Raw genomic sequence first — 26,058 nt, 5'->3', positions numbered from 1 at the left:
GGAAACTGATACATCTCATTTGTTCCTGAGGGGCCTGCATTTTCATACCAGGACTTACTGAGCCTTCACAGAAGCCTCTCCACCCCATACATAACGACCAATGGCCATTCGACCCTGAAAGATCAGATACCTGAAAGGGGCAGTGAAGAGCACACAGGTGTGTGTATCACCTCCACAGGGGGGAACGGGACTGGGGCAGCCTTTTCCTGGCCGCTGCCCACAGCTCAAAGCATTGTTCCTAAGGGCAGCCCACTCAGTTTCCCCTTTACCCAAGCCAACTATTGGTTTAGGAAGGAAAGGGGAGGAGGAAGAAGGAAGATATCTTCCCCTCCACGCCCAAGGTTTACAATGCATGGAGAAAACTCATTCTCCATTAGGGGACTCAGTTTTTTGTTTTTGTTTTTGTTTTTATTTTACTTAATATAATTATGCATTTGGCTCACTGAAGTGCTTTTCATGTCAGGGAGACAATGACTTCAGAGAACAAAAGGGAGAGCCTTCAAGGGAGCAGGCAAAGAAAGCCAAGAGGATCAGGAAGAGGTTCAGCAAAGCAGGAAATCAAGCAGAATCAATTAGTAACAAAACATGGCAATGCCCACAAGTCCTTACGAGGAGAATAATCTGGCAGGAGGGCAGTGGGGCTGTAGAGGAGGAGAGAGAGAAAAGCCTGTGAGGGCAGCAGGGCCAGGATGAGGAGTGGCTTGACTCCAGGCAGAGATGCTGCTATTTGCTCAGTAGTAATGGGTGTACCTCTCCTTGATGGAAGGATAAAATGTCACACCTTTCTGAGGGCAATTTATCAACATTTCTTACAAAATAAAAGAAAGCCTTAAAACATAAATTCCTTTGATCCACAGATTCCTCCTCTAGGAATTTTTCCTAAGAAAAAATCATAATTTGTGTATAAAAATGTAAACCATAAGGATGTTCAGTGCAACCCAAATATCCTACAATGAGTCGGATACATAAACTTTATTCCTCTCATCCTGATGTAATCAACAAAAAGACAAAGGATATTGGGAAATAATTCATGAGATATTAAAAAGCAACACAAAAAGTTTAAAAAACAATACGTTACAGATTAACTGTAGGTGGTAAAATTATGGGAAATTTTTCTTTACTTTGAGTTTTTCGGTGTTGGTCAAGCTTTTGCTTTGAATGTGTATTCCTTTTATATTTAAGGGAAAGTGTCCCTTTGATTAAAGGCAGGGGTTTTTTGTTTTCTGGTTTTTTTAAATTTTATTTATTTTTGTTACAGCAGGTTCTTATTAGTCATCAATTTTATACATATTAGTGTATACATGTCAATCCCAATCTCCCAATTCCTCCCACCACCACCACCACCCCCGCTGCTTAACCCCCTTGGTTTCCATACATTTGTTCTCTACATCTGTGTCTCAATTTCTGCCCTGCAAACCGGTTCATCTGTACCATTTTTCTAGGTATCACATATATGCGTTAATATACGATATTTGTTTTTCTCTTTCTGACTTACTTCGCTCTATATGACAGTCTCTAGATCCACCCACGTCTCTACAAATGACCCAATTTCGTTCCTTTTTATGGCTGAGTAATATTCCATTGTATGTATGTGCCACATCTTTATCCATTCGTCTGTCGATGGGCATTTAGGTTGATTCCATGACCTGGCTATTGTAAATAGTGCTGCAATGAACATTGGGGTGCATGTGTCTTTTTGAATTATGGTTTTCTCAGGGTATATGCCCAGTAGTGGGATTGCTGGGTCGTATGGTAGTTCTATTTTTAGTTTTTTAAGGAACCTCCATACTGTTCTCCATAGTGGCTTTATCAATTTACATTCCCACCAACAGCGCAAGAGGGTTCCCTTTTCTCCACACCCTCTCCAGCATTTGTTGTTTGTAGATTTTCTGATGATGCCCATTTTAACTGGTGTGAGGTGATACCTCATTGTAGTTTTGATTTTCATTTCTCTAATAATTAGTGATGTTGAGCAGCTTTTCATGTGCTTCCTGGCCATCTGTATGTCTTCTTTGGAGAAATGTCTATTTAGGTCTTCTGCCCATTTTTGGATTGGGTTGTTTGTTTTTTTAATATTCAGCTGCATGAGCTGTTTATATATTTTGGAGATCAATCCTTTGTCCGTTGATTCGTTTGCAAATATTTTCTCCCATTGTGAGGGTTGTCTTTTCGTTTTGTTTATGGCTTCCTTTGCTATGCAAAAGCTTTGAAGTTTCATTAGGTCCCATTTGTTTATTTTTGTTTTTATTTCCATTACTCTAGGAGGCAGATCAAAAAAGATCTTGCTGTGATTTATGTCAAAGAGTGTTCTTCCTATGTTTTCCTCTAAGAGTTTTATAGTGTCCGGTCTTATATTTAGGTCTCGAATCCATTTTGAGTTTACTTTTGTGTATGGTGTTAGGGAGTGTTCTAATTTCATTCTTTTCCATGTAGCTGTCCAGTTTTCCCAGCACCAATTATTGAAGAGACTGTCGTTTCTCCATTGTATATCCTTGCCTCCTTTGTCATAGACTAGTTGACCATAGGTGTGTAGGTTTAACTCTGGGTTTTCTATCTTGTTCCATTGATCTATATTTCTGTTTTTGTGCCAGTACCTTATTGTCTTGATTACTGTAGCTTTGTACTTTAGTCTGAAGTCAGGGAGTCTGATTCCTCCAGCTCTGCTTTTTTCCCTCAAGACTGCTTTGGCTGTTCAGGGTCTTTTGTGTCTCCATACAAATTTTAAGATTTTTTGTTCTAGTTCTGTAAAAAATGCCATTGGTAATTTGATAGGGATTACATTGAATCTGTAGATTGCTTTGGGTAGTATACTCATTTTCACAATATTGATTCTTTCAATCCAAGAACATGGTATATCTCTCCATCTGTTGGTATCATCTTTAATTTCTTTCATCAATGTCTTATAGTTTTCTGCATACAGGTCTTTTGTCTCCCTAGGTAGGTTTATTCCTAGGTATTTTATTCTTTTTGTTGCAATGGTAAATGGGAGTGTTTCCTTAATTTCTCTTTCAGATTTTTCATCATTAGTATATAGGAATGCAAGAGATTTCTGTGCATTAATTTTGTATCCTGCAACTTTACCAAATTCATTGATTAGCTCTAGTAGTTTTCTGGTGGCATCTTTAGGATTCTCTATGTATAGTATCATGTCATCTGCAAACAGTGACAGTTTTACTTCTTCTTTTCCAATCTGTGTTCCTTTTATTTCTTTTTCTTTTCTGACTGCCATGGCTAGGATTTCTAAAACTATGTTGAATAATAGTGGTGAGAGTGGACATCCTTGTCTTGTTCCTGATCTTAGAGGAAATGCTTTCAGTTTTTCACCATTGAGAATGATGTTTGCTGTGGGTTTGTCGTATATGGCCTTTATTATGTTGAGGTAGGTTCCCTCTATGCCCACTTTCTGGAGAGTTTTTATCATAAACGGGTGTTGAATTTTGTCAAAAGCTTTTTCTGCATCTATTGAGATGATCATATGGTTTTTCTTCTTCCATTTATTAATATGGTGTATCACATTGATTGATTTGCGTATACTGAAGAATCCTTGCATCCCTGGGATAAATCCCACTTGATCATGGTGTATGATCCTTTTTTTTAAAAATTATTTATTTATTTATTTATTTATTTTTGGCTGTGTTGGGTCTTCGTTTCTGTGCGAGGGCTTTCTCTAGCCGTGGCAAGTGGGGACCACTCTTCATCGCGGTGCGCGGGCCTTTCACCATCGCAGTCTCTCTCGTTGCGGAGCACAGGCTCCAGACGCGCAGGCTCAGCAATTGTGGCTCACGGGCCCAGCTGCTCGGCGGCATGTGGGATCCTCCCAGACCAGGGCTTGAACCCGCGTCCCCTGCATTGGCAGGCGGACTCCCAACCACTGCGCCACCAGGGAAGCCCATGTAAGATCCTTTTAATGTGTTGTTGGATTCTGTTTGCTAGTATTTTGTTGAGGATTTTTGCATCTATATTCATCAGTGATGTTGGTCTGTAATTTTCTTTTTTTGTAGTATCTTTGTCTGGGTTTGGTATCAGGGTGATGGTGGCCTCATAGAATGAGTTTGGGAGTGTTCCTTCCTCTGCAATTTTCTGGAAGAGTTTGAGAAGGATGGATGTTAGCTCTTCTCTAAATGTTTGATAGAATTCACCTGTGAAGCCATCTGGTCCTGGGCTTTTGTTTTTTGGAAGATTTTTAATCACAGTTTCAATTTCATTACTTGTGATTGGTTTGTTCATATTTTCTATTTCTTCCTGGTTCAGTCTTGGAAGGTTATACCTTTCTAAGAATTTGTCCATTTCTTCCAGGTTGTCCATTTTATTGGCATAGAGTTGCTTGTAGTAGTCTCTTAGGATGCTTTGTATTTCTGCGGTGTCTGTTGTAACTTCTCCTTTTTCATTTCTAATTTTATTGACTTGATCCTCTCCCTCTTTTTCTTGATGAGTCTGGCTAATGGTTTATCAATTTTGTTTATCTTCTCAAAGAACCAGCTTTTAGTTTCATTGATCTTACTATTGTTTTCTTTGTTTCTATTTCATTTATTTCTGCTCTAATCTTTATGATTTCTTTCCTTCTACTAACTTTGGGTTTGGTTTCTTCTTCTTTCTCTAGTTCCTTTAGGTGTAAGGTTAGATTTTTTATTTGAGATTTTTCTTGTTTCTTGAGGTAGGCTTGTATAGCTATAAACTTCTCTCTTAGAACTGCTTTTGCTGCATCCCATAGGTTTTGGATCGTCGTGTTTTCATTGTAATCTGTCTCTAGGTATTTTTTGATTTCCTCTTTGATTTCTTCAGTGACCTCTTGGTTATTTAGTAACGTATTGTTTAGCCTCCACATGTTTGTGTTTTTTACGTTTTTTTCCCTGTAATTGATTTCTAATCTCATAGCATTGTGGTCAGAAAAGATGCTTGATATGATTTCAGTTTTCTCAAGTTTACTGAGGCTTGATTTGTGACCCAATATGTGATCTATCCTGGAGAATGTTCCATGCGCACTTGAGAAGAAAGTGTAATCTGCTGTTTTTGGATGGAATGTCCTATAAATATTAATTAAATCTATCTGGTCTATTGTGTCATTTAAAGCTTGTGTGTCCTTATTAATTTTCTGTTTGGATGATCTGTCGATTGGTGTAAGTGAGGTGTTAAAATCCCCCACTATGACTGTGTTACTGTTGATTTCCTCTTTTATAGCTGTTAGCAGTTGCCTTATGTATTGAGGTGCTCCTATGTTGGGTGCATATATATTTATAATTGTTATATCTTCTTCTTGGATTGATCCCTTGATCATTATGTAGTGTCCTTCCTTGTCTCTTGTAACGTTCTTTATTTTACAGTCTATTTTATCTGATATGAGTATTGCTACTCCAGCTTTCTTTGGTTTCCATTTGCATGGAATATCTTTTTCCATCCCCTCACTTTCAGTCTCTATGTGTCTGAAGTGGGTCTCTTGTAGACAGCATATGTATGGGTCTTGTTTTTGTATCCATTCAGCAAGCCTGTGTGTTTTGGTTGGAGCATTTAATCCATTCACGTTTAAGGTAATTATTGATATGTATGGTCCTATGACCATTTTCTTAATTGTTATGGGTTTGTTTTTGTAGGTCCTTTTCTTCTCTTGTATTTCCCACTTAGAGAAGTTCCTTTAGCATTTGTTGTAGAGCTGGTTTGGTGGTGCTGAATTCTCTTAGCTTTTGCTTTTCTGTAAATCTTTTGATTTCTCTGTCGAATCTGAATGAGATCCTTGCCGGGTAGAGTAATCTTGGTTGTAGTTTATTCCCTTTCATCAGTTTAAATATATCATGCCACTCCCTTCTGGCATGTAGAGTTTCTGCTGAGAAATCAGCTGTTAACCTTATGGGAGTTCCCTTGTATGTTATTTGTCGTTTTTCCCTTGCTGCTTTCAATAATTTTTCTTTGTCTTTAATTTTTGTCAATTTGATTACTGTGTGGCTTGGTGTGTTTCTCTTTGGGTTTATCCTGCCTGGGACTCTCTGTGCTTCCTGGACTTGGGTGGCTATTTCCTTTCCCATGTTAGGGAAGTTTTCAACTATAATCTCTTCAAATATTTTCTCTGGTCCTTTCTCTCTCTCTTCTCCTTCTGGCACCCCTCTAATGCAAATGTTGTTGCATTTAATGTTGTCCCAGAAGTCTCTTAGGCTGTCTTCATTTCTTTTCATTCTTTTTTCTTTATTCTGTTCCACGGCAGTGAATTCCACCATTCTGTCTTCCAGGTCACTAATCTGTCCTTCTGCCTCAGTTATTCTGCTATTGATTCCGTCTAGTGTATTTTTCATTTCAGTTATTGTATTGTTCATCTCTGTTTCTTTGTTCTTTAATTCTTCTAGGTTTTTGTTAAACATTTCTTGCATCTTCTCGATCTTTGCCTCCATTCTTTTTCCGAGGTCCTGGATCATCTTCACCATCATTATTCTGAATTCTTTTTCTGGAAGGTTGCCTACCTCCACTTCATTTAGTTGTTTTTCTGGGGTTTTGTCTTCTTCCTTCATCTGGTACATAGCCCTCTGCCTTTTCATCTTGTCTATCTTTCTGTGAATGTGTTTTTTGTTCCATAGGCTGCAGGATTGTAGTTCTTCTTGCTTCTGCTGTCTGCCCTCTGGTGGATGAGGCTATCTAAGAGGGTTGTGCAAGTTTCCTGATGGGTGGGACTGGTGGTGGGTAGAGTTGGGTGTTGCTCTGGTGGGCAGAGCCCAGTAAAACTTTAATCTGCTTGTCTGCTGATGGGTGGGGCTGGGTTCCCTCCCTGTTGGTTGTTTGGCCTGAGGCGACCCAACACTGGAGCCTACCTGGCTCTTTGGTGGGGCTAATGGCAGAGCCTGGGAGGGCTCACACCAAGGAGTACTTCCCAGAACTTCTGCTGCCTGTGTCCTTGTCCTCACAGTGACACACAGCCACCCCCCACCTCTGCAGGAGACCCTCCAACACTAGCAGGCAGGTTTGGTTCAGTCTCCCACGGGGTCACTGCTCCTTCCTCTGGGTCCTGATGCACACACTACTTTGTGTGTGCCCTCCAAGAGTGGAGTCTCTGTTTCCCCCAGTCCTGTCAAAGTCCTGCAGTCAAATCCCGCTAGCCTTCAGAGTCTGATTCTCTAGGAATTCCTCCTCCCGTTGCCGGACCCCCGGGTTGGGAAGCCTGACATGGGGCTCAGAACCTTCACTCCAGTGGGTGGACTTATGTGGTATAAGTGTTTTCCAGTTTGTGAGTCACCCACCCAGCAGTTATGGGATTTGATTTTATTGTGATAGCGCCCCTCCTACCATCTCGTTGTGGCTCTCCTTTGCCTTTGGATGTGGGTATCTTTTTTGGGGAGTTCCAGTGTTTTCCTGTCAATGATTGCTCAGTAGTTAGTTGTGATTCCGGTGCTCTCGCAAGAGGGAGTGAGTGCACATCCTTCTACTCTGCCATCTTGAACCAATCTCGCTAAAGACAGGTTTCTGAGCAGGAGTGGCATGATCAAAGCTGTACTTCGGGATTAATCCAGACCAGAGGGAAACAAGACTAGGGTGGGAAGGGCAGTGAGAACTCTGTTGCCATAATCTAGGCAAAAGGCTAATGAGGACCTCGGCAAAAGTGTTGGTAGGAAGAAAGGAGGGACCACCCTGGTGTGCAAGGGACTGGTGGCCATGGGCGCATGGCAGGCTAGTAAATCCCTGGTGAAATACCTTGAGTTCCAAGGTTTACTAAGGCCCCAGCTAATTTGGATGAAGACTGGCGTAGGTTGAAAGAATTCACTGCCCACAACATCCCAGGCAAGAAGGTACTGGTGAAGGACTGGAAAGCTCCGGGCAGAGATGGTGAAGGGTACAATATCCTTGGCACAGCCAGCAGAGAGAGTGGGCACTGCCATTGAATGTCAGGTGGACTCAGCTCCTTCCCTTCTCCTACCTTTGTCCCTGCATTTAGTCCAATTCTCCATCAGTGTCTTTTCTTTTTCCACTTTTCATTGTTATTGTCAGTTTGGGACTTTGATAAACACTTCATTATTTTTCATTTCTTCCCTTTTAAGAAATATGAAAGGTTGCATCTGTGTGAGAGCATACGAAGATTCCTATGTGATGAGATTACTGCAGAGCATTTTTGTGTAAGGATGAAAGTGTCTTACTACCTAAAGTTTCAAGTCCGAATTCCTTAGCCAAGCATTCAAAGCCCTCCACAGTGGGGTCCTAACACATGTATCCGATCTTATCTCCTAGTAGCCCATAAATAAATTCTGCTTCCCTTGTGTTGTGGCCTCCAAATAGATCATGCCCAGCCCTACCTCTGGATGATCCTGCCCCTTCCCCTATCTCTACGTGTCCCCGTTACACCCATTCTTCAAGCAAACTCAGCATCCACCTCCTCCATGAATTCCTTCCCAGGCATTTTAGGACGGGGAGCATCTGTAACAATAGTTTCATATCTAGCTAACATTTACTGAGTGTTATTAAGTGCCAGGCTTTATATGTGTTATGCATTATCCTCTTCTATCCCTACAACTACCCAATAAGATATTACTAATTCCATATTACAGATGAGCAGACAGAGCATTAGGGAGGTTAAGTAACTTGCCCAGGGTCACCTATCTAGTAAGTGGCAAAATTGTCATTTAAACTTAAACAGTTTGATTGCAGACCTAGCTCTTAACCTCTGGCCTATGGTGTTGGTCTGGAGGTTTTCACTTTTTTTTTTTTTTCTTCAAGTAAGTGACTATTGTGCTTTATTCAAATAAAGGCATAATAAACAGACCTAAGAGGAGCTGCTCTGGTGGAAGAACTGGGGAGGGGGTTCCCTTGGCTACTCTGTAGAGCCCTTGGGGTCTGAAGATCACAATGGAAACCACAGTCCATCTCAACCTCCTCATCCTAGAATGCCAGCAAGTCAGAAAAGAACCAGCTCCAGGACCCACCTAGTCTCTTTTCCTGTTCTGCAACTTCTTAGACTTTGAGCCACTTATTTGTCAGTTAATCATGTACTACTATGTTGTTTCTTTGAAGCATTATTTTCATTTAATGGTGTCTACATGATTAACTATATTGTTGATTGTTTACACCCAGTACTCAGCAATTCAAATAGCTGCTGGCAGGAGAAAAGTGTTACTTGGCTGGCTGTACAAGTTAAATTATTAGGTCTTTTGTAGCAAATGTAACAAAGGATTAATATCCATTATATATAAAAGTTGCTATAAATATTAAGAAGTCTTGCTATAATCAGAGAAACGCAAACTAAAACAATAATGAGATTCCATCTTTGATCCATTGAGAAATGTTTAAAAGAATAACCTATTTTGTGAGGGTATATGGAAATGGACTGTCTCATATATTTCATATACGGTGTGAGTGTAAATTCATACAGACTTTTTAGAGAAAATTGATTGATATTGAAGGACAGCAGATTATGCCATCCCCAAATACACCACTTCAGCATAAAGATTATTTTGAGCTGAAGGCAATCGAGAAGCAGCAGATACAAGAAAAGGTCTCTGCCCTCCCCCATTCGCCTAAAAGCAGGACATAATTTGTAAAGGCGTCCCCCCTCCCTTCTCTACTAGGAAGGACAGGAGTTAATCACCAGAGACAGCTCTAGACCCTCATCAGCCCAGAGATGGCACCAGAGGAATCTATATAACAGAGTATTAACTAGCCCTTATCTTCCATTAGTTCCCTCATATATTTACCTTCTGAGAATTTGCTGCCCTAGAAACTCAAAGTCCTTTTCTTTTGTCTTGTCCCTTCTCTAAAAATTTATTGTTCTCTTGTTAAGATGCTATATAAACCCAAATTCTCAGCACTGCTTTGAGTTACTCATCACAGAGTACTTCCATGTACATAGAAGCATAAACATCTATTTGTTTTTTTCTTGTTAATCTGTCTTTTGCTAGTCTAATGTATAGGTCTCCGGCCAATAAACCTGATTGGTAGAGGGATAGGGAGGGTGGGAGGGAGATGCAAGAGGGAGGGGATATGGGGATATATGTATACATATGGCTGATTCATTTTGTTACACAGCAGAAACTAACACATCTTAAAGCAATTATACTCCAATGAAGATGTTAAAAAAAAAACCCTAAACATCACACATCAAATTGAATTCTTGATTACTTCCAGCTTTTTTCATAACAGTACTTACATCAGCTTCTTCATTCTTTTTTTTTTAATTGAAAAATCATTGATTTACAATGTTGTGTTAATTTCTGTTGTATAGCAAAGTGACTCCGTTATACATATACATACATTCTTTTTTATATTCTTTTCCGTTATGGTTTATCCCAGGATATTTTTTTTAACATCTTTATTGGAGTATAATTGCTTTACAATGGTGTGTTAGTTTCTGCTTTATAACAAAGTGAATCAGTTATACATATACTTAAATCCCCATATCTCTTCCCTCTTGCATCTCCCTCCCTCCCACCCTCCCTATTCCACCCCTCTAAGTGGTCAAAAAGCACCGAGCTGATCTCCCTGTGCTATGTGGCTGCTTCCCACTAGCTATCTATTTTACATTTTGTAGTGTATATATATCCATGCCACTCTCTCACTTTGTCCCAGCTTACCCTTCCCCCTCCCCGTATCCTCAAGTCCATTCTCTAGTTTCCCATCTTGCCTCTAGGTTCTTCATGACCTTTTTTTTTTTTTTTTTTTTTTTTTAGATTCCATATATGTATGTTAGCATATGGTTTTTTTTTTCTCTTTCTGACTTACTTCACTCTGTATGACAGACCTAGGTCCATCCACCTCACTACAAATAACTCAATTTCGTTTCTTTTTATGGCTGAGTAATATTCCATTGTATATATGTGCCACATCTTCTTTATCCATTCATCTGTTGATGGACACTTAGGTTGCTTCCATGTCCTGGCTATTGTAAATAGAGCTGCAATGAACATTGTGCTACATGACTCTTTTTGAATTATGGTTTTCTCAGGGTATATGCCCAGTAGTGGGATTGCTGGGTCGTATGGTAGTTCTATTTTTAGTTTTTTAAGGAACCTCCATACTGTTCTCCATAGTGGCTTTATCAATTTACATTCCCACCAACAGTGCAAGAGGGTTCCCTTTTCTCCACATCCTCTCCAGCATTTATTGTTCGCAGATTTTTTGATGATGGCCATTCTGACCGGTGTGAGATGAAATCTCATTGTAGTTTTGATTTGCATTTCTCTAATGATTAGTTATGTTGAGCATTCTTTCATGTGTTTGTTGGCAATCTGTATATCTTCTTTGGAGAAATGTCTATTTAGGTCTTCTGCCCATTTTTGGATTGGGTTGTTTGTTTTTTTGATATTGAGCTGCATGAGCTGCTTGTAAATCTTGGAGATTAATCCTTTGTCAGTTGCTTCATTTGCAAATACTTTCTCCCATTCTGAGAGTTGTCTTTTGGTCTTATTTATGGTTTCCTTTGCTGTGCAAAAGCTTTGAAGTTTCATTAGGTCCCATTTGTTTCTTTTTGTTTTTATTTCCATTTCTCTAGGAGGTGGGTCAAAAAGGATCTTGCTGTGATGTATGTCATAGAGTGTTCTGCCTATGTTTTCCTCTAAGACTTTGATAGTGTCTGGCCTTACATTTAGGTCTTTAATCCATTTTGAGTTTACTTTTGTGTATGGTGTTAGGGAATGTTCTAATTTCATTCTTTTACATGTAGCTGTCCCATTTTCCCAGCACCACTTATTGAAGAGGCTGTCTTTTCTCCACTGTATATTGTTGTCTCCCTTATCAAAGATAAGGTGACCATATGTGTGTGGGTTTATCTCTGGGCTTTCTATCTTGTTCCATTGATCTATATTTCTGTTTTTGTGCCAGTACCATACTGTTTTGATTACTGTAGCTTTGTAGTATAGTCTGAAGTCAGGGAGCCTGATTCCTCCAGCTCCGTTTTTCTTTCTCAAGATTGCTTTGGCTATTCGGGGTCTTTTGTGTTTCCATCAAATTGTGAAATTTTTTGTTCTAGTTCTGTGAAAAATGCCAGTGGTAGTTTGATAGGGATTGCATTGAGTCTGTAGATTGCCTTGGGTAGTATAGTCATTTTCACAATGCTGATTCTTCCAATCCAAGAACATGGTATATCTCTCCATCTATTTGTATCATCTTTAATTTCTTTCATCAGTGTCATAATTTTCTGCATACAGGTCTTTTGTCTCCTTAGGTAGGTTTATTCCTAGATATTTTATACTTTTTGTTGCAATGGTAAATGGGAGTGTTTTCTTAATTTCACTTTCAGATTTTCATCATTAGTGTATAGGAATGCAAGAGATTTCTGTGCATTAATTTTGTATCCTGCTACTTTACCAAATTCATTGATTAGCTCTAGTAGTTTTCTGGTAGCATCTTTAGGACTCTCTATGTATAGTATCATGTCATCTGCAAACAGTGACAGCTTTACTTCTTCTTTTCCGATTTGGATTCCTTTTATTTCTTTTTCTTCTCTGATTGCTGTGGCTAAAACTTCCAAAACTATGTTGAATAATAGTGGTGAGAGTGGGCAACCTTGTCTTGTTCCTGATCTTAGTGGAAGTGGTTTCAGTTTTTCACCATTGAGGACGATGTTGGCTGTGGGTTTGTCATATATGGCCCTTATTATGTTGAGGTAAGTTCCCACTATGCCTACTTTCTGGAGGGTTTTTATCATAAATGGGCGTTGAATTTTGTCGAAGGCTTTCTCTGCATCTATTGAGATGATCATATGGTTTTTCTCCTTCAATTTGTTAATTATCCCAGGATATTGAATATAGTTCCCATGTCAGCTTCTTATACATGATTGTCAACCCCACCTGGAATCTAGCTAAGCAACTATATTGGGCCACGAATTTTTAATTAAGTTATAATCATTTGATTAAGTTATGATCAATATTCATTATGGTTTTGCAAATCATGTTCTTTGACTGCTCATATTATTTCTGTTTACTCTATAGATTTTTCTCCTAAAAGACAAAAGCCCAATACAGTCAACCTTTAAATTTTGTTTCCAGAACAAAAAAGCACTTTAACCATAGAATCATTTCTATGTTGATAAAAGACCAACCTCTGTTAAGGTTAATCCATTGGATTTGTCCCACAACAAGACAGCAAGCTCTGAGATCTTTAACTCTAAAATAGATACAGACACATAATCCTCTCCTGGCTCCACACCCTTAATATGTGTCTACTGGGTTCTCCACTTGAAGATCCTACAGTCACTTCAGATTCGATATCTTCAAAATTGAACTTGTTAGCCCCACCCATCCCCTGAATTCATATGATTTCTTACTCATCCTTGTAAATATTATGAAATTTCATTAGCTGTTTGGAACCTGCTATTTGAAGGTCGTGTGACCAAATGGAGAGAACAGAGGTGTCTGAGTTAGAGAACCTGGTTTAAGATACTGCTCCAGGCCTTCTGAGATTTTTTTGACTTTATTTGACCTTAAGCAAGGAAGCATTGACCAGAGCCTCACTCCTATGTAAAATGGGGCTAATAGTAGTGCTCACTTCACAGAGCTGCTTTGAGAATAAAGTAGACAGTGTTTGTGGAAGCCTTAAAGTTCTCTATAAACATTTGTCAGTTTCACTGGTAATAATGATAATATTTATGATCCTTCAGAATGTGAGATTCATGTTGAGTGACAGAACATGTGTCAACATCTGTTGCTAAGATGCTCGAGGAGACATTCATGACCACGGAGAAACTGTCATAGCCAAGTCCAACCTCAATCTCAGTCTTGTCAGTACTCCTGGCTTGATTATTCTCAGGGAGACTGAAGACACCACATATGACCTTAACTGATTGTATCATACCCCTGCTTCAAACTCACCAATGGCTTGCATTGCTCCAGTGGTTCCCACGTTCTGCCACCATATTTACCCTGACCACATCTCCATCTCTATTGCCCACAGTTCTACCTCTCACTTGCTTTCTGATCTTTTGGTGGTTTGCCCAATTACCAGATTCCCAAATTAAAGTCTTTCCCCAAGCCATGACTTCCCTGATCATGCTTTCTACCATCTCTCCAGACCTCTGTAGAAATGTTACTCCTCACAGAAGCTTTTTCTAACTAGCTGAAGCCCCATATTTACTCTCTTGGAACACTTGGATTCTCCTTCACAGCACTGATCACACTCTAAATAGTCATTTGTATACTTTATCTTCCCCTCTAGGCTTCTCATCTTTCTGTGTGTCATCCGGATGATCACCATACTCTCTCCTTTTCTCTCCCTTCTAGGACCAGAGGACCTTTAGCTCCCTTTCCATCTAGAAGGTGCTTCTCTTATGTCTTATCTCCTTATTTTGTACTCCAGCCTCACGGCCTAGGGTTAAAACCTATGTGACCTAAGGGAACCAAATAGGAATCATCAAGAAGAGAAAATGTGTTGGGAAGCATTCCAAAGGCATCATCACAATTGAACCTGGGAAGCCCCGCTTCTTGCCTCTGTTCATCTATATTCTATCCATCCTTTCCATACGAGGCATTTTTCTCACATTATCCTTGATGCATTCTTTGACTACTCCTTCCCATGCCAGTCAAAACCCATTTTGCCAAGAATTACCTGTGCAGCTGTGTAACATCTCTCAAACTCTTTATCTGATTTCTCAAGGATATTCTGTGAGTCCCTGAACATTACACTGTCTGTTCTAATTGTTTTCCAGTTGTTCCGTGTGCATTCTTTTTTTTTATATTGTAAGTTTCTTGGGGAGAAGAGACCACATTTCTCCTGCTTAAGATCTAGCACAGTGTTAAACAGTCATTATATATTGGACTTACTGGTTAAGCACTGGGGACAAACTACTCAGGGGAGGTTGTAGAATATCCCTCCCTACCTGTGCCATGTCCTGGGCTAACATTTATTGAGCCTTATTGTATGCTCTACACTGTGCTAAAATGCTCTATTTACATTGTCTTATAAAATTCTCTCATCAACTTTTGATGTGGGTACCATTATTATACCACCCATTTTACAGATGTGGGAACTGAGGTTTACAGAATTTAAGTACTTTCCCAAGGTCACATGATAGTAAGGAAGAAAGCCAGGATTCAAACCCAGGTCTATCTGACTCCAAATCCCATGAGCTTAAACTACACAGCTGCCATTGGCTTAGTTGTCCAGCATGAATTTTTGTCACAGTTCTATCTGGTTAGTTCTTCAGGATGAGAGAACATTAATTCAGGTTGCCAATGACTACACATTTGCTGTGCTCCTCAGGTTTGTATTTACTTCTCTTCTACCTTGGGTAGTGGTACTTTTGTTCTTCTCCTGTGCATTCTTTTTCTCAGGTCTCCCCAGAGCTGATTTTGTAGACTATAGTTCTCATCTTGTAAAAAAAAAAATAGCATGAATAATACCATATATCTTAGTTTCATAATCTTAGTAACCTTAGGGACTTGAAGTGATTCTTATCAGATGCAGCAAGAGAACGCACTCGCTCATCAAAGAGGAGATTCATCAACTGAGGAACTGTCATGCAGACACCAGCTGAACAAGAGTCATGCACAAGAACTATCAATCACTTGATTCTATCCCCCTGAAGTTAACTTTCTTTGTGGCTGTGAAAATTTTTATTCAGAACTTATAAAAAAGGCATACAGTGTAACCCCAACATGGTTAGAATGTCCTAGAAAATGTTTAAATGTATCAGATCTTGCTTTTTAAATATTTCTATAATGAGCATATACACAATAAATAGCAACAGTTTTTTTTTTTTAATCTATAGCCTTTTAAAAAATTGAAGTTGATTTACAATGTTGTGTTAGTTTCTGGTGTAAAGCAAAGTGATTCAGTTATACATATATATATATATATTCTTTTCCATTATGGCTTATTATAGGATATTGAATATAGTTCCCTGTGCTACACAGTAGGACCTTGTCGTTTATTTTTTAAATGTAATTTTTATTTTATATTAGACTATAGTTGATTTAAAATGTTGTGTTAGTTTCAGGTGTACAGCAAAGTGATTCAGTTATCTATTTAATATATAGTAGTTTGTATCTGCTAATCCTAAACTCCTAATTTATCCCTCCCCTACTTTCCCCTTTGGTAACCATAAATTTGTTTTCTCTGTGAATCTGTTTCTGTTTTGTAAATAAGTTCATTTTATCATTAACAAGAAGGGTTTTTCAATGAGCTGTTGGCTAACACATAGCAGGGTACAGAAACTTCGATGCTGTGTGCTCTAGTCGAGTTGACACTGGTGTGAGTCTAGGTCGTCAGCTCAAACCCAAAGTGATCACAAGCAAATCTTACCCAAACTGCAAACTCAAAGGAAATTGGGCTAGAGGGTAGGTTGCAGGCTCAAGTCACTATGGAGTGGATCTTCTTTATAGTTAAGATGTGGTTAATATGCTAGTCTTCTTATAAAATAAGAAAAAAAAAATCCACTGTCTCTGTGGTTACTTATCTCTGTCACTACCCACCAGATGTCTGAGTGGAAGATGGGGGAAGCAGCGGGACTAAGAGAGGGGTTCCCGAAAGCAGATGTTTATAATCACAGCTGTGTTCTAAAGGTTCTGGCTGATTCTCTCTGCACTTCTGACCAAGGGCACAGGTTTGCATGACAGGCTTCCATTTGGGGTGTCATTGTCTTATTTTTCACTAGTGCTACTCTGTTCTTCCCCAGGAAGCCAGTGGCACAGGATATATTACATTAAAAAGGTATGAGAAAGATCTGGTGATGTTAAACCCCAACAATGAGAGATCCTTGTTCAATTCCAATGTTGACAGTGTGCCAGGTGCTGGAAATACAATGGTGAATAAGACACTATCCCTACCCTCAAGGATCTTCAATCTAGTGAGTAGACAGACGAGAAAACAGATTATAACACAATATGGATGATAGTTACAAGATGCTCTGGCAACACAGAAGAGTAACCCATCCCAGCCTGAAAGGGTGGTGGATTCGAACCAGGGAATGCTTTCCAAAGATAAGCCTTGAGTCAAGTAGGAGTTTTATGAACAAAGTTGGGATAGTGAGGTTGAGAGTAAGGTAGGAGAGGCAGTCTTAAGAGTCCCAACAGGGAGAACACGGTAAGTAAAAGAATGGAAGCATGTAACAGTATTCTGTTCTTTGGGTCCCAGGTGTACTTCCTATATAAGTGGGATGTCAGTAAGAGGAGGAGGAGTGGCAGGGGATGAAGCTTGTGAGATAGGGAATGTCAGATTCTGGCTTTATGAAAAAGCTGCCAATGAAGAATTACATAGTTATGTATAATAAATATTAATAGAGAAGAAAATGAAAATTAGAAAAAAGCAAGACAATGGGGGAGGAAGGGTGGTGGCAAAGCTTTTTTCCTCCTTAAATTGCTGATGTATCCATGAATAAGAAAGATCAGTTTTGCTAACTTTTCCTGAAATAGCAAGTCTAAATATGAATCAGAGGTTGAGGCTCTTTTCATTAGAAAAGCCTAAAAATGTGGACAATAGCTAGGGAATGAGAAAAGCTCTATGTAGTGTAATATCCTAAAAATCATTCTTATTACAATTTATTTCCCAGTCTTAGTCTGCCAATTAGGTGGCAAATGACTTTTCACATAAATATTAGGGCAAGGTCTTTCCTCTCCCTCTGTTAAACTTACTTTGAGAGTTACACACCAAGTCATGCCCAGTGAAGCATCAGCACATCCTAGGAAAATCCTGTATTCATGTGCTCGCAAGCACATTTATGCATGTTCCTACTCCCTCAGATTAGCCTTTTGGCAAAGTGAATTTATTTCATTTCCAATGGATATGGGGTAAGCATGGTCCATTGTTGAGCAAAAAGGGATGAAGATCAGCTGGAAACTGCAATCAAGAAGTTGATAACTCTCATAACTACCCCAGAGCTCCATACCAGAATTTTAAAACAAAGATATTCAGAGGTGAAATGGAGAAGCAAAAAACATAGTCCAACTTCAGTTCTTAATCTGGCCCGCATCTCTAGCTGCTGTGGATTACTGTTATGAAACTGGGATCCAGCACCTCTGAGTGCTGCTCCAAAGGCACAGAGTTCATGTTGAGGACAAAACTCTAAGTGCTCTAAAGAGTAGAGCTTGAGAAATGAATAACTCCTTAACTGAGTATGATGCATGTGTAGGGTCAGAGGTGGAGGGCATGCTTAATCTGGTAATCACATAGAAATGTGGAACAAGCCCAATTACTCATAATGCGCCATACTGGGCAGCACTCGAGAGAATAGGCTCACTGTGCTAGTAATTTAGGTCTGGCATACATCCACATTCTCCTGACAGCTTCCCACCCCTCTATATGGCCCCAAAGTAATGAAATAATAATGGTTGATGGTACCATCTAAGAAGTAACATAATGGAAGGGGTACCCTGGGCTTTGGAGTTATTTCTAGGTTAGAATTCTGGTACTAACTACTACATAGCTGAGAACACTCACTTCATTAATGTTCTGCTTTGATCTGCTCCTAAAAGTTGGAGGTAGGCTTGTGGTGAACTTAAAAAATACAGAGAAGCCTTTTCCCCTTCCAGTAATAGTCCTGCCAGTAACCTAGTACCTGGCCCACTGATAGCCTTGCAGATGCCTAGCCATAGTAAGTCCTTTGTTTACCAGGACTCATGACAGTAACTAATAACTCTCCCAGAAAGGGCTCTGCAGTCTCAGGGAAGCTGAAGTTAAACAACAGTTTATTCAGTTTGTCTTCTCCTGGGAACCTTCATCCAACAGAGCCAACATTGCCCTCTCCATACACTAGGCTTGTGTTTGCTACTTGGTTTTCCATATTGAACACTTTTTACATGCATTTATATGCAGAGTTGTTAATTAAAATATTTAGGGAAAAAAGATTCTCGGTCATACTAAGTCCATCAAGATGTTAACATTGATAGTACTTGTAGAATTTAGGTACTTGTAGAATCTCAAGTTATTATTGAGGTTTCAAGGATTGAAGACTAACAAGAAATACTGAAGTGGTACACCTAAGTACCAACAAAGCCACTACCTTGTGACACATGAATTTCACAAGGTATTCACAATTTAGACGACAAATTAAGGCTCAAGTTTTAAGGATGAATACCTAAGATGTTTCATGGATTTCACAAGGCTCACCAGGAAAGATGGTCCATTTAAAGGGGATAATTGAGGAGAGTTTAATGAAGATACTAATTAAAAGGGGGTGAGCAGGGTTAAGGGAAACCAAGTCAAGCTGGTGAAGTACCTCAGTGGAGTCCAGATGTTTCTGCAATGATGGAAATGTGCTACATCTATACTGTCTAATACTGTAGCCATTAGTCACAGGTGGCTATTGAACACTTAAAATATGGTTAATGCAACTAAGATACAGAATTCTTTGGAGTGATGCAGAGTTAGAGCTATACCTTATAGAAGACGACATGACAGGAGCTATGGCTTTTACGAAAAAAATGCAGCTGTGGGCTTCCCTGGTGGCACAGTGGTTAAGAATCCACCTGCCAATGCAGGGGACACGGGTTCGGAGCCCTGATCTGGGAAGATCCCACATGCCACGGAGCAACTAAGCCCGTGCACTACAACTACTGAGCCTGCACTCTAGAGCCTGCGTGCCACAACTACTGAAGCCCATGCGCCTAGAGCCCATGCTCCACAACAAGAGAAGCCACCGCAACGAGAAGCCCGCGCACCGCAACAAAGAGTAGCCCTCGCTCACTGCAACTAGAGAAAGCCCGCGCACAGCAACGAAGACCCAACACAGCCAAAAATGAATAAATTTATAAAAAATAAAAGGATGCAGCTGCTGCCAACTTGCAGACTGGTAGGGGAAACACCTGGAATACTCTTGACTCACTGTCCAACCATCCCTCTCTGGTACCTCTGACTGATGGAACTCACCAAACACCAGAGAACAAGTAAACTCATTGATGCAATTCATAAAGGTTGGCCTCCTGGGACACAGAACATAGTGAAGGGTGGAGTAGATCTGGAGCAAAACATTTTCATACCGTGTACAAAATGAGCTGAGAAATCAAATGTTTGGCTTATTAGCACTTATAAATCTAAATAAATATGGAACCGGTGGTAAAAAATGGAACAAAACCATGTGTCAATAAAGTTGTACAAATGTGTCTTATTAAAGCTATCACAGAGTTCTCTGCTGCACTAAATGGCACAATGCTTTAATCAAACTGCAACTGGGTTCATTTCAGGTTTCATACATGAAGAATGAGGTCAATACCATGTCCCTTCACCTATATTCAACCTTGTATTCTTACCAAGGATCTGTGTAAAACTTCTTCCAAGGTCCCATCTAAAATCACAAAGCCTGGGATTGGGAAAATTTTCACTTGACTTAGGCTAAAGGTCATTGTAACTCAATAAATGGATATGGGAGGAAGACCAGTAAACTAGATACAGGGATCCAAAGGCCCCCAATTCCTACTCTAGGACTGTATGACCACTCTCTTCAGATAGGCCTATTTATGTTTTATTTTTGTACCATCTCTTTTAATGTTGGTGTGTGTTTAGACAACTTTTTTCTTTCTGCACTGAACAGCAGTGCTAACAAGAAGAAAACAAAAACAAAAAAAGGAGCGGGAACAGGGGAGTGGTAATATCTATAGCCAGAGTCAAATACTATTTTGGAAAGCTTTATTTTCTACTTTAGTAGGTCCTGAATATATCACAAGTCCAGTCCTTACTGCCTAGCACTTAAGGAAGAAAGGTCTAAGGTCACCGTACAGGGGTTGAAGTAGGTACCAAAGGAAAAGCAGTTCCCACCACCTCCAAGGAGCAGGAGCTGTTGCTCTTCAGGAAGGAGGATGCTGGTATGATTGTGTAACATTAATGGCCATGGCACACATGTTGTGTCAATCCGATACTCGAAGCTCAGTCCTGTAGACAAATCAATAACAGTCACTCCAGGAACTGAGGAGGAATGAATCCAGACCCCTCCGACCAACAAAAGCTTCCCATTGACCACATGAGCTGTGTGGGAGTACCTTGGGGTAATGGGAGGCTGGATGGCTATTGATTCCCAGATGAATCCACAAGAGATTGGTTTCAGAAAGTATACAGAGCTCAACGGCTCCTCAGAAGCACCCAGACCTCCAGCAATGAGGGCTCCCCCTTGACAGCTGCAGGCACTGTGGGAATGCCGACCTTCAGGTACTTCTCCCTCCACTGGGATCCTGACCCAAGCCATTGTCCCCACATGTAGGAAATGCCAGTCACTTAGTACGGGTTCTGCCACACTGCGGCCCCCATACACAAACAAATATCTCTGATTCTCATAGGACACTTCTGTTGTTGAATGGCGCCAACGTGACAAAGTGGAATCTTCTTCTGGGCCGACATTTGTGACTGTGACATTTAGGTCCTCAGGGTTATTACCCTCACTCTTGCAAAAAAGAAGTTGGAGAATCCCCAAGGCTGGAGTTACTGGGGACAGTCTCCCTCCTAGAACCAGAACCTGGGTATCTGAAAGTCTTGTCATGGTGTGATAAAGGCGTCCATCCCACTGAGCTCCAGTCCCCAAACTGCATAATTGGTTGCCTTTCCATTCAAAGTCACAGTATCTTGAAAGCAAGTGAAACTTTCTCACTCGGCAATGTCGCCCCTCCTGCTCTCCAAATCCTCCAGCACTGAGAATAAGACCTGGGCTCAAAAGGACCGAGGCGTGGCCATATCTCTTAAGGTCTGGGCCCTGGCTATTACCAGTGACTACACTGGCAGGGAAGACTCCTGAAGGGGAAGCAGGATCTATCCGAGGAAACGTCTCTGAGGGTGGAAACACCAGAGTTTGGGAGAGGGCGTCTCCCTGAGAAGCGGCCAGAATGAAATAGTGGGCGCACTTCAGATGCCACTCCTCAAACTCGTCGAAAGTTTCGAGATTTTCCACGCGCCGGCGTTCTTCTGCGGGAAGAAAGCAGCGATAGAACTCATTCATGTCCATGGCACGGCAGGCGGTCCAGCCGGCCTGAAGGAAGCGCTGCTGCTGGGCTTCCGCGTCGGGAAAGCGGTCCAGGCCATGCAGGGGAGAATTCAGCTGCCGAAAATGTTGCTGCATGAACTCGCCAAAGGCGTCACGCGGCCTCATCTGCTCGTAGACGACGAAAAGGGCATTAGAAAAACGCTGGGCGGCCCAGGCGATGAGGGCCGCGGCATCACCCGGCTCGAGGTAGGTCAGCACGGCCTCAGCCAGGAGCAGAGTCGGTGCGGCTGCATCAAGGCCCGCGGTGGCCAGGGCGTGGTCCAATCGCTGCATCTGCCGCAGGTCCAAGCCCAGTATGCGGTAGTCCGAGCTCTCAAAGCACAATGTGTACCCAGGGTCCCCGCTCTGGATAGGCCCAGTTAACGCGCACAGTTCCGGCGTATCTCGAATCCTCTGCGCTTTGCGCTGTGCCACGTCCGGAAAATCTACCTCCCAGACGGCAGCCCGGGTCAGGCGGCCCGCAGTTTTGAGGCGAAAATACAGCGAGTCCGAGCCAGCCCCGAGCGACAGGATCTGGGCGCGAGGCGCGCCGGGGGCCGCGCACGTCCCCTTCAGGAAGGCGCGCACGCAGTGCCACACGGCGCGTGCGCGGACGTAGTAGCCGCGGTGGATGAGCGGCGCGCGGCGCGCGGTCCCTGGAACTAGCAAGGCGGCGAAGGTGTCGTGCACGTACCCGCGTGCGGCCAGGGAGGTCTTGCTGAGGGCGCTGCTGTCGTTGGTGCTCTGCACTGCCCCGGCCCGACGCTCGCGGCTCCGCGGGCCCATGGTCAGGGAAGTCAGGAGCGACGGTCCGTCCCGGCGGTGAGCTGCCCTTTCGTTTCCCAGTAGCCACCTCGCGGACTCTGTACGAAAAAATCAACTCCCCCCCGCCCCCGCACCCCGCTCCGTGACGCCTCTTCCTTGGACAGGTGTGCGTCACTTCCGGGAAGAGCGCACCTCGCCAATCAGGATTGAGGAGGCTGCTGCTGGTGCTGACATTCGGCTGTGATTGACATTTCTTTGATTCTCTGGGACTGCGGTTTCGCGGCAAGACTGACGGCTGGGGCTTATTGTGGACACGTGGACTGTGTCAGGGAAGCGCGGGTTATCACTTTTCAACAAGCCTTCCTGTCTGAAGTGAAAATTTAAGCTGTCATAAGTTGACTCAACTGTTGACAAAAATCTTTAAAAGGTGAGTGTGGGGACTGACAACCAGAGCTTGGAGGGCAGGGTCTGCATTGAGTGTCTGGTAGGGGCAAAGCAGGGTTAGAACCACTGACTTTGCTGGGCAAGGAGAAGGGGTCGCTCCTCGGATGCTAACTACGAGTACTTACTAAGAGATCCCGTTTAAATCTGAAAACAAGCCAGTGAGGCCAGGTGCAAAATGAAAAAACCTTTACAGAAGTTGTGACTCACCCAATCAGTGTTTCCCCACAGATGTACACTATTGATTCCCTTGTATTCCCGGCTCTGTACTAAGCTGACAATAAGTAAACCATTCAGCCTCTTGTTTCTCAGCTGAAAAATGACATTCCCCTCCACGTTCAAAGTTCTGTTTTCTAGGACAAAGTTGAATATGTCTGTGGAAGAGGGAATCATGAAAGAGAGGTGATTATTCCCTCTGATACGGTCTGAGTCTTGGAGGTTTAAAATAATCAAGTTTCTAATTTGGGTATTTGGGAGTCGTCACCCGTAGGAAATCTCTTGCAGAGATATTTATGGGATTTGTAACTTATTAATTGGGATTTGGTGACTGAGATGGAGAAGGAAATCAGGATGACTATAAGTATGGTTACCTTGAAGCAGCATAGCATAATGGTGAAGGGCATGAGTTTTGGAGTCCAGCCAATTTGGATTTGGATACTGGAACTGTGTCGTTTAGATCTGGTGTTTAAGAGCTCTTAATGACTTTAGGGAGAGCAATTTCTGTGGAGTAGTAAGGGCAGAATCCATGCTATAATGAATGGGAGATAAGTAAATGGAGGCAGCTCAAGTTTAGCTCAGAAGGAAAGAAGAGACAGGGCAGTAGTTAAAGAGGAATGGGGGATAAAAGAAAGTTTGTTTTTATTTTTTTTTTTTTAAGGTGGAAGCAAGTACTGTACTTACCTGGTGGTTCCCTGAGGGAAATAAGCAACTGGAGAGAGAGAGGTTGATGAACAGAAAAGTGAGAAGATTAGTGGAGTAATGACTTGGAATAGATAGGAAGGAATGGGATCCTGGGCACAAATTAGTCTTGGGGACAGGAGAATGAATCCTCTTTCTCTGATGCATGAGGGAGGAAGGGGTATAGATAAAGATAAATTTAAGTGTGAGGGAAAGCAGAGAGAAATAGAGGGAATTCATGTCTGAAGACTTTCGTTGTCTCTAAAGGTAGTGACTGAGTTGTAAAGTTCAGCCTGAGGCAGCTGGGTCTATGGAACGCTTGAGGAGTTTGGAATTGGAATGAGAGAAGGACTCCCCTGAGCTTGCTGGACTTTGAGATAGTCATTTCTAAAATGAGGGGATTAAGTGCTGCTTTGTGTGGTGTTTCAGGGTTTATCGAGGGTCAAAGAGAAAAAAAAAAAGTTGTAGGACTTTGAAAAAATATATACTGTGCTGTAGAAATGAATTTTTATATGACAAGTTAGTAAAATGTACATGATATATTAGAAATAATACTTTTTTGGTAAAGAACAGATCAAGAAAAGTGATTCAAGAAGAAAGAGAGTGGAGCAAAATTTGTGATTTGGGTGCCTTACAGTTGTTTTCCGGTTATTTGTTAAAAATCTATATTTTCTTATGTAAAATGAGACAGTAGTACCTCATGGGTTGTTATGAGAATCAAGTAAAATTACCATCCAAGACATTTAGCAGAATGCCTGGCTCATACTAAGTGCTTAATAAATAGTAACAAGTGTTTTTATTATCCTGGGTTCCCTTTTGGGGCCAGGGGTGGAGGGCGGGGAGGAAAAAAGTTCCCTAGGACAGTGGTCCCCAAACTTTTTGGCACCAGGGACCGGTTTTGTGGAAGACAATTTTTCCACAGGGGTGAGGGGGTGGGATGGTTTCGGGATGATTCAAGCGCATTACATTTATTGTGCACTTTATTTCTATTATTATTACATTGTAATATATAATGAAATAATTATACTCACCATAATGCTGACAGGAGGCGGAGCTCAGGCTGTAATGCGAGCGATGAGGAGCGGCTGTAAATACAGATGAAGCTTCTTCGCTTGCTCACCCACCGCTCACCTCCTGCTGTGTGGTCCGGTTCCTAACAGGCCACGGACCAATACCGGTCCGTGGCCCGGGGGTTGGGGACCCCTGCTCCAGGAGAACAGGAGACCTGGTTCTGGCCCTGCTCTAACTTGATGAAATATTAGTACAGATGTAGAAAGATCTTATCTCAATGTGTTGCTGTTTGGCACATCACTCCCACCCCACCTGCTTCTCTGATCCATGCCAAAGCCAGCCCAGGCAGATTGAATCTGACAGGGCATGGAATTGTTGATAGCAATAGCTTAGGTAATGATCAGTGGAACAACTTTTAAAAATGTGTAAAAACTGTGCTTGCTTTGGTGGCTTTCAAATTTCCATAGGTTAACATTGTAGCTATTGGGTCAGTAAAGTTACTCATAACTAGTTAAGGGGCAATCTGGAGGGTGGTTCCCCCCACTCCCCACCCCCCACCCCACCCCCCCGCAGGAAACTTTTTTTTTTTTTTAACATCTTTATTGGAGTATAATTGCTCTACAATGGTGTGTTAGCTTCCGCTCCATAACAAAGTGAATCAGTCACACATATACATATGCTCCCATATCTCTTCCCTCCTACGTCTCCTTCCCTCCCACCCTCCCCATCCCATCCCCCCCAGGTGGTCACAAAACACCGAGCTGATCTCCCTGTGCTATGCGGCTGCTTCCCACCAGCTATCCATTCCACATTTGGTAGTGTATATATGTCCATGCCACTCTCTCACCCTGTCACATCCCATCCCTCCCCCTCCCCATATCCTGAAGTCCATTCTCTAGTAGGTCTGTGTCTTTATTCCCGTCTTGCCACTAGGTTCTTCATGACCTTTTTTTTTTTCTTCCTTAGATTCCATATATATGTGTTAGCATCCTGTATTTGTTTTTCTCTTTCTGACTTACTTCACTCTGTATGACAGACTCTAACTCTATCCACCTCACTACAAATACCTCCATTTCGTTTCTTTTTATGGCTGAGTAATATTCCATTGT

The 26,058-nt window shown here is 41.6% G+C and overlaps 2 protein-coding genes across 7 annotated transcripts in view; one reads left to right on the top strand and one right to left on the bottom strand.

The window, feature by feature from the left end:
- The window catches only part of ADAL (adenosine deaminase like), a 56,898-nt gene that overhangs the window by 10,445 nt on the left and 20,395 nt on the right, over window positions 1-26,058 (top strand). For 2 of the 6 annotated variants that reach the window (XM_059913476.1, XM_059913475.1), the window contains exon 1: window positions 22,428-23,027. The exons of 1 other annotated variant lie outside the window; for it this stretch is intronic. The gene's annotated coding sequence lies outside the window, so the exon portion shown is untranslated. Of the gene's footprint in view, window positions 1-22,426; window positions 23,028-26,058 lie in introns of those variants that run through there. 3 more of the 6 variants (XM_059913477.1, XM_059913480.1, XM_059913481.1) reach the window with 3 other exon arrangements.
- On the bottom strand, window positions 20,500-22,807 carry LCMT2 (leucine carboxyl methyltransferase 2). The gene has a single exon (XM_059913469.1). It carries the CDS (start codon window positions 22,619-22,621, stop codon window positions 20,561-20,563), a length of 2,061 nt encoding a protein of 686 aa, XP_059769452.1. The 5' UTR covers window positions 22,622-22,807; the 3' UTR covers window positions 20,500-20,560.

The sequence above is a fragment of the Balaenoptera ricei genome, chromosome 2, assembly GCF_028023285.1.
Source record: "Balaenoptera ricei isolate mBalRic1 chromosome 2, mBalRic1.hap2, whole genome shotgun sequence".
NCBI lineage: Eukaryota > Metazoa > Chordata > Mammalia > Artiodactyla > Balaenopteridae > Balaenoptera > Balaenoptera ricei.
This window is presented reverse-complemented; position numbering and strand designations above follow the sequence as displayed.

Coding starts and splice junctions, on each gene's coding strand:
- LCMT2 (XM_059913469.1), bottom strand. CDS start 22,621: ATGGGCCCGCGGAGCCGCGAGCGTCGGGCCGGGGCAGTGCAGAGCACC.